This window comes from Patagioenas fasciata, chromosome 19 (assembly GCF_037038585.1).
Source record: "Patagioenas fasciata isolate bPatFas1 chromosome 19, bPatFas1.hap1, whole genome shotgun sequence".
Lineage (NCBI taxonomy): Eukaryota > Metazoa > Chordata > Aves > Columbiformes > Columbidae > Patagioenas > Patagioenas fasciata.
In genome coordinates this window covers 10,641,338-10,650,445 of record NC_092538.1, presented here as the reverse complement: position 1 = coordinate 10,650,445, position 9,108 = coordinate 10,641,338, and the positions used below count along the sequence as shown (strand labels likewise).

Sequence of the window (9,108 nt, the reverse complement as noted above, 5' to 3'; positions counted from 1 at the left end):
CTCAGTTATTTGAGGAAAAGCACTTAAATCCATCTGGGATTTTTAAAGCCAGACCAAATGCTTAGATCTTGTATATTCAAATAGTAATTGAGGGAGATCCACAGTAAGTTTTGGTATTTCTTAGGGCAAGGCAGGAGCTGCAGCCCTGAGCTGCCTTGTGCAGATTGTCCTGGACAGTGTGTTGTGTTTACTGTTTGCAGGACTGCGTGGTGATTATTTTACCCAGCTCAATTAGCAGTAATCACTGGGCTCTGCCTCTCCAGCGCTTAAAGATGCTTTACTCTTGATAAGTGGTCTGGGCTGAAGAAAATGGTTTTGCTGAGCTCTGAGATCGGTTGTGGAGCTGGTGCCCAAGCCTTGAGGGAGCTGGTACCATCCTGCTTTGCTCACCTCACGGAGAACTGGTTGATACACAGCTGGGGTTTAAACAGGAGGTAGGAAACAGGCTGGGAAGGCTTAGAGGAAATCTGCTCTCACCACACTAAAGACACTTAGTTCAGAAGCTGGTTGCTATATTAAATAAACAGGCTTTCCGAAGTGTGGTTTAAATTACTGTTTTATTAAGATATTGGTAAAACTTAAACAGTTTTTTCTGTATAAACAGCTTTCATAAATAAAATATGGATGACTAATACATGGTTATAACTAAACACATACGTGAACTGTAGAACAAGATTGCAAATGGAAAGTCCCAATGCTGTTAAATGGTTCACTTTAATCTATTTACTTCATAAAGAACAGTTAGTTCCATGAATGAGATAACACGGACAGGGGCGCGGGAGCACCGGTGCAGCAGTGACCCTGGGCTGGCTCCCTGCACCCGGTGCCCTCAGCCCGTGGCCCCTGTCCATGTTCTGTCTTCTAGAGTGAAGGTGAGAAAAAAAACCCTAAGGAGATGCAATCACGACATACAACAGTTGTACTAGAGCCTAAGGGGGTGTTTTCTCTTTAGCTTTAATGCTGGCAAGTACAGTGCAATCGCCTGGTTAGCGAGGGCTGGCAAAGGAGACGGGTGTTTCAGTCAGAGGCCGGGTTAATGCTTTGCTATTACTTATTGCACATGATACAAGGGTAGAAAGTTGTGTTCCTGTTGCAAAGAGGACATGAGTTAAAGAAAGATTGCCCTAAATTACAGGCATGAACAAAGCTGCAGTATCCCCTCCCATGGCTTTGTTTATGTGACTAGTGCCGAGTGAATAAATTGTGCTAAAACAGCCCCTAATTTAGACCAATCTTTCTCTATGTTTTTTGTTTTTCCCCGCAGAACATTGCCAGGGTCAGGAGGATTTAGTGAGGAGATAGTGGACCTGCACTACAGCAGCCATGTCTCTAAACACAGAACTCATTGTGCCTCATCTGCCCATAGGACAACGCGTTTCTCGCTGACACACAGTGTTCCAAAAACAGAGCGGAGGTTCTATGACGACGTACCACTATAAATGTGGCGTAAGTTTATTGTCCTTCGGCGTTACAATGCAATCGAAATAAAATACTGAATGGTTTTAACTTGCAAGGACAATTGATGGCACTTCTAGGTTAAAGAAAAGTTATATACATGCGTTTCCACCCACCTTTAGTGCAAATCGAAATGGGTAAGAGCTCCCTGGTCTGGTGCTATACTGCTCTCTGCACCGCAGACATTCCTCAGAGTTGCACATTTACAAAGTGTACACAGGAAACTACCAGCGTGGGGATTGCGCCAATCCCACCAGTACTCACAGTGAAGAGCTTACGAGCGAGTTTTGAGCGGCTTCAGACAAACAGCCTGGAGCCCGCGTCTCAAAACCAACACAAGTTAAAAACAAATCAAATAAATGTTTTCACTACCTACCTCCTAGTCCTGCAAACACGGTTAACACGTCAACTGAAACTGATGCGGGTTGTGTTAACGCGGAAAAGGGATACTTCAGCTCTTTATTGGAAAGATTCGTTATACAAATTCCACCACCACTAAGATACACAATAAAAATACAAAACACAGGTCACAGACTGAATCTCAGCATCAACAGTTAATAAATACAGTTAGATACTTTTATATTAGCCTACTATTTTTACATTGTCACCAGATAGACAAAGTACGAATACAGAACACGTAGATACCGTTAGAGAGGGATTATTGCTTACGTTAGCAAGCAGCAAATAAGGGCACAGGATTCTGAACTGAAGAGAACTACTTCCTATCACCAGTGGCATTAAAACACTGCATTTCACAAAGCACTGCTGTTTGTCTAGTGTGTAGAATCAAGAGCAGCATATATCAGACCAATAACCACTACTTGTAATATTATAGAACTTTAAAGGACTTACCTTACAAATGATTCCTATCTACTCTATAAATATGCAGTTAGTGAAGAAATGAACACTCGCTATCGATACAATGGTTTTACCTGACCACACCGCAACTACGATGGCAGATTGATTTTTCTCCTAGCAAGATAAATGGGATGAGTCGCAGAATTCTCGTTTATGAATCCACACCTAAAAAGCTCGATCCTTCCCCAAACAGCACGCGTGCAGTCCAGTGCTCGTCCTGCAGACTGGGAAGAAGTTCATCATCCGTCACGCTTCTCCATTCTCGTTTACTCACACGCGGAATTGCACTTACGCCACCTTTCTCTCCGAAGCACAGTCAGCTCTAAGATGGACTTTCAATGCGTCATTATTACTGTGAATAATTTAAAACAAAGGCACCGCAGAGATGCCCCGGAGTTGCATATTTTACTGTTTCACGGTTTCTCAAATTTCCTCAGTAAATCTGACTTGGAACATACGCTGCAGCTAAAGAGAACGTTGACAACAGCTAAGGCTTAATAAGATGACAGATAAGAGCCAATGATCCCGTAAGATTAAAAAAAAAGCCTGAAACAGATCAAAGGAATCTAAAGCCACGCTCCAGCTCCTGGTTACTCATGAAGCCTTTTGCTATTCGTCAGATTGCTTTTAAAATAGTGCATCAAAGATAGAAGCAGCGGAAATTGGCAGAATTCAAACCTCACCATCTTGTCGTGTTGAATAATCTCCTGACTACTTACTATTAAAATACTCTGCGAAGTCTAGCTAAATGCTAATACCGTTATTAAATTGTTACTGCTAACATATGAATTGTACAATGAATGCCTATGAAGACTTTGTTCAGACTCTTCCAAACGTCTCAGTTTAACGAAGAATAGTAACAGGATGTGTATTTAGAACCATCTGCTTCCTCATGTCCCAACGAACCGCTGCCCCCAGGGTTTCACAGCACCCAGCGCCGGGAAGAGCTGGTGAGTCCTGCGTGTTTCCCGCTTTGATAAATAACGTTCTGCTCAAGAAAGTAAGGGCAACGGGCACCTCTCGCTTTCCTTTCTGAACCCAGGTTTGAGCAAAGCAAAGCTCTGGCTTGTCAGTGAATTTTCCTCTCTCCATTAAACCTGAACTGCAGCTTTATACTCATTTACGCCTTTGCCATCTAGAAATCTTTACCAAAACCAAACAGCTCATCATATTGCTCATTATCTCTCACAAGCGATTCTCTGGTTTGACGGGTTGAGTGGCAGTGGTGTCGTATTGACCATCTCCACTGACTGGTTTCTTTTAAGACCTGAGATGAAGTTACGGTGGAAAGAGGTTGGCTCAAAGTATTAAGCACAATCATGTTCAATTAAAAGTAACTGAGAACAGTTTCCTAAACGGACAAATGAGAAAAGTGCCACTGAAAGCACCAGAAAGATACGAAATTCCCTACACTGCACTTCTTGCCATACGAAATAATTTTTTTAAAAACTACAAAAAAAAGTTTTCTTCATATTCCACATCTTATGTTACATGAAAAAAGAAAAAGAAGGTAAATTATAAGTCTGTACCTCAATCGGAGTCTGAGAACAGAGTAGCAGGAGCTTAGTTTGTCCGTTCCCAGGTTACCTGGTAAAACCCTGTATGGCTTTTAGTCTTTTACCTGCAACAGTGGATGTAATTTTCTAATTCGTCTTTACGCTCGCCTGAAAGAAACAGAAAGCAGAACACAAAAAAGCCCCCCACACCTTCACTCCTACAGCAACTTCCCCCCCACTCGAAAAAGATTTGGCAGTTCTAAACCGGAGTCTTTCCGCACATATTGCTCCACAGCCGTACCTCAGGCAGGTTCAGCTCTCTGCGCTGTTAACGACCGTTCCCTAATTGCGTCTAATGACGTGAACCAGCTGCTCGGCTTTCACTAGTGAATGTGACAGGACACGGGTGTGTGCGGGTGGCTGTGGCGTTGCTCAGGGTGGCACCACCAGCAAACTGATTGAGACTGAAACAACTACGTTTGTTATTAGTAATTCTTAGATCTATTTACACACGGTTTGAGCTTTGCAGGGGACTGGAGTACAGTTCGGAAATGCCCACCTTTTTTTCGCTTTCTGATGATGCAAGTTTTGTTTTGGGAATGTCTGTTTTGTGAGTCTGACGGAGGACCACGAGGGAGACGGTTACATTTTACAGCGTTGATGAAGGTATGAATCTGGTATACAATTACTTTGCCTTCGCATCAAAAACACGCTCTCCCTGCACGCGCTCTGCCGAGCCAGCCGCCACCATGGGGAGCGTCGCGCCGGCAGCCTCGTGCTGCCACGGCCCCGCGCCAGGACGGACGGACTCGATCTTTCTACGTGGGAAGGCTCGTGAGCCCAGAGCGACGTGTGAAACTTTGGTTTGAGCCTGGCTCCTCGTCGCCTCTTCCCGTTGCAGAGCCGCAAGTGAAAGAACGCGGCGCGTCTTCCCGAGGATTTGAAGAGTTCCTCTTCCAGCCCAAAGAAGACGGGGCACAAACCCTTCACCCTGTAGGTGCTCTGCCCTGCAGCGCCCAAACTAAGCGGAGCGTTGCGCTCCCTGGGATCGCTCTGTCCGCACATCGATGATGTGCTGCGCTCTGGCGATTCGTTCTTCACTGTTAAGCCATTGATGGAATTCACGCTCTTTGGTATGCCAGGACTAAACCCTTGAATTGGCGGCAGATATTTGGCACTCATCGGTGTACTAGGACTAGTTTCTGTTTTTGTCAGGTCTAAATAGCCTTGATCATCAAAGGGGTTAACGCTGGAGCCTATGCTTAAGCTAGTTCTGTCGGTGAAGGAATCCACGCGCCCCTCGTACCCGAGGTCTGCAGGTGCTGAGCACTGGTGCTGGGGCCACGGCCGTTTGCAGTCTCCGTGGTTTTCTTTATCTTCCCCGCCGTCTTCTTGCCCACCTTGAAAAGAGTTCTCCGTCCAGTCCGACTCCTCGCTAACACTGACTGCGGCGTTCATGTCCCTGAGAAACACCACGATGACAGTAATGTTGTCGCTGGAACCGGCGTCCCGAGCCGATGCCACTAATTTATGTGCTACCATGCTGCTGTCGCCGTTGTTCTCCTTCAGGTGGTCAGCCACCACTTTGACCGCCTCATCGGGATTGACTGTGTCGTAGAAGCCGTCGCAGGCTAAAATGAGGTAGTCTTCAGAGCCATCGAGTACAGTGGAGGCAGAGTCTGCGTCCCCACAGATATATGGCTTGTGCTCAGCATCCCCTGTGGAAAAACAACACATGAGACCGGGGGGTTGCAGCCAGAGCATCCAGAAGCCCTTTTATTAACACAGCGTGGAGCCAATGACCCTGATTCCGAGTTAAAGAAATTATTTGGAAATTTTTCCCTCAAACTGTAGAGGAAAAAAAGGTCATTGCTCACAGGTGTATCTTCAGCTGTATTTCAAGTTCTTATCACTAGAAAACTGAAGTTTAAATTAAAAAGAAAAGGAAACATGAGAAAGCCCATTCTTACCAATAGCTCTGGAGACTGACAGGCTCCCATTCACCCTCCAGGCTCCAAACCAGACCACACAGCCACCGAGTGCCTCAATGCGTTTCTTCTCGTCCTAAACAGCAAAACAATGCAAGATTTGTTTGGTCAGAGCACCTGGTGCTGCCACCGCACTCTGAACGCTCCCATAAATATCTGGGGTTTTCACAAACATGGCGTGGGGAGATGAGAACAAAGGATTTGCACACAAATCCACACCAACTTCCAAACCAACCGGGAGAACTGGAACACACGCTGCCACTCCAAGAGACCTTGGCAAAGCAACGCTCAGTGTCCCAGCGTCTCACATACAGCTGATACCTGTCGGCCTCGGTGGTGAATGCTGCCCGGGGGTATTTAAAACAGGCCGTTCTCACCTCTCGATCTGGTTTGTGGGGTTTCATCAGCTCCACAGCTTGGCCTCTCCTCACAAGCATCACTTGGGAGTCCCCCAGCCAAGCCACGTGCAGCATATTTCCTCGGATGAAAGTGACCACACCGGTGGTTCCACAGCGCAGACTCTGGAAAGGGTGAAAAAAATACCGCCAGCTTTCAATAAGCAAATAAGAACCATTTCAAAGTGGCTGAATGCAAGTGATCAGTTGTGCCCCATGACTTTTCAGAAGCGGGGCTGTGCCACTGCGCTGCTGTTCTAGTGCGTTCCTGTGCCTGCTTCCTATCTGCTGATAGAAATGCGTGGTGTTAATGAACTTGGAGGGAGGTTTATTCGTAAACATCTGGAGTTCCCTGCACTTAACTCAGCCCTTCCATAAGTTTAGGAGGTCTAGGGGCGAGTTATCCATTTATTCTTGCTTTCTGGAGCTAAGAACAATGTGTGTTGTAGAGATGAGGAAAAAAAAGCCACCCCAAGGACTAAACTGAGTTGGCAGGTGAACGCAAGAACAGCAGCAGCATCCTGTTAAATGAACTGGACACTGTGAGAAGCTGAGGGCAACATCTTTGTGGAACACGAAGCACCAGCTCTGTGGGCTCACACGGACGGCTCTGTGCTGAGGGCACAGCGCTCGGAGCAGCCCTGCTGACCGGGACACAATTTACAGATTAACGCTGTCAGAGTGGGGTCCAGGTAACTCAGTCACCTCTCGGGCTGCCTTCTGGACAAAGCGCTCGTCGGTCACGCGGAAAGCTCGGCACAGGGCCTCTGCCGGGTCCTGCTGGAACATCTCCTGGTGCACCATGTTCACGTGGAGATGGATGGAGGCGTAGATGGCAGCGTCCACTCCCCCGTGGCCATCAAACACTGCAAAATAAGCTTGTTCTTCTTGGTCCTGTCAATGGAAACACACGGAGAAAACCACTCAGGAGAAAGCAATGCAAACAGCTCATTGGATTGTCTTAAACTGTTGAACTTGAGATTTGTGGTGTCCTCACTAAATTGCACTTGGAAAAACAAACCACTCGGACCATCTTGACTTGCATCAATGGGAAATTTTCACCTTATTGCTGGTGAATTCCAGCTGCAAACTGCAAGAGACGTCCTGCAAGAATCACCCATGTAGCGCGCTCAGTGCTGCTTATGTCCCATTTGTTACAGTTCAGTCACTCAACTCAAATAGGAAGTGCCATTCCCATCAAACTGTGCAGGAGTTTTTGTGACTGCAAAACCACAGAGCGAGAACATCCAATACGGTTTGCATGGAGTCTACATCAAGTCTGGAATCCACCAGGGATAAAATGCCAGTACAGTTAAGATGTGAAGCTGACAGCCCCTGCTTTCATTCCTCTCTATTTAAAAATCCATTCCACATCACCTTAGATGCCTGTTTTTTTTAAAACCACTCTATGTAGTCTCTCATCAGATAATTGTGATTACATTCACAAATCAAATACAGCAAAATCACTCATCTTCAAGTCAGTTTTCTCAGCTTCCCCTTATCTGTTCAGAGAAACAATGCTGAACCAAGAGCGATCAGCTCCTGTGCCTGTTCTCACACAGAACACACCAACCCCCTGACAGCGCCAATTCAACCTTGACAGCAGCTCAATGACTGGAATATTTGTACATTGTAATCTGTAAGTAATGGGCTCCAACACATGTTGGAATAAGAAAGCTGAGAACTGACAGGCAGAGGAAACATCTACCTCTGTTTGCATTAATATCATTTAAAGGCAAGAACATGGATGGGGCAGAAGATGGTTATTAAAGTGACAGCATGTAACAAAGAATTAATTATGCAGCAATGTGATCCTAAAGGTAAAATTCTTGCCACTTTCTTCTAATTGCTGTTTTTCAGCGTCCAGATTTATATATGAAGGAAGAACGAGCATGAGTGTTTGACCGATGGCCGCATAAAGAAATTAATGGAAGGAAGTCTGGCCCCAGTCCCACCAAAGTATTCGCGTCGCTAGATTCTTGTGAACAGCACAAGTTTGGGTTTGGTTGTGGTGGTGGTTTTTGTGTGGTGTTTTTTTTGGGTGTGTTTTTATGTTATGCCTCCTGGAAGTCAACCCTCTGGTCCCTTTCACTTGCACAGTAAAAAACTGCCTACTTCCCCAAGAATGGAAACTGTATTGGGCATATGCATTTGTTTTCCACCTGATCTCCTTTTACCTCAAGGTTGAAGAGCATGTTGAAGTCTGGGATGCAGACGTGCTTGTCTTCCATCTTCCTGCGCATGTTCTTGATGGCGTGGATGGATGTCTCGTAGTAGCGGTGGGGCTTTGGCTGCAGAGGAAAGTCTTTCACCCAGCTGCTGCAGATCTCATGCAGTTTGCTGAACACTAAGCGGGCCAGCTTCACTGTCTCGATCTCTGGGGACAGCAAAAACCACAAATTAAAGGCTGAGAGCGTTATTAAGTGAGAAGTTTTTTCTTGCATACATTACAAAGATGAAACAAAACCATTTTAGCCAAGCAGTTGAGATGGGTGTCAGCAGGGAAATCCTGGGCTCTGACACATGAATGAGAAAGCTGAACTCGCCATAATCAGCATTCATCAGTGAGCAGCTCATTGTTTGTTTGTCTTTCTAACTTAAACATTCCTCCGTGCCTTTAGGGAACTCATTTGCAGCATCAGGAAATAGGAAAACCAAGTACTTTTCCTTCAGCATGTGCTGCCCTGTGTCACTCTGTGTCACAGCAGCTCTGACAGGGACTTTGCCACGGCGTGTAGCATCACGTACCGAAACCACAACCCATTGCAATAACATCGTGCTGGTTTTAGACCAAAATGTCTATTCCAAACAACACTTCTCTGCAGCAATGAGGAAATACAGTGGCAAATAACCTATGGAAATTAATAGTGTTACTTTAAGTTGTTTCGGAGGTGTGCACATTCAGTAGTGTACACA

At 45.7% G+C, this 9,108-nt stretch overlaps 1 protein-coding gene across 1 annotated transcript in view; it reads right to left on the bottom strand.

Annotated features, from left to right (window-relative positions):
• Positions 1-538: 538 nt before the first annotated feature.
• Positions 539-9,108, bottom strand: part of PPM1E (protein phosphatase, Mg2+/Mn2+ dependent 1E) — a 57,279-nt gene continuing 48,709 nt past the window's right edge. Inside the window, 5 exon segments of the mRNA XM_065852983.2 lie at positions 539-5,527; positions 5,780-5,873; positions 6,175-6,318; positions 6,898-7,086; positions 8,370-8,569. Of these exon segments, the coding sequence (XP_065709055.1) occupies positions 4,452-5,527; positions 5,780-5,873; positions 6,175-6,318; positions 6,898-7,086; positions 8,370-8,569 (1,703 nt within the window). The 3' untranslated portion in view covers positions 539-4,451.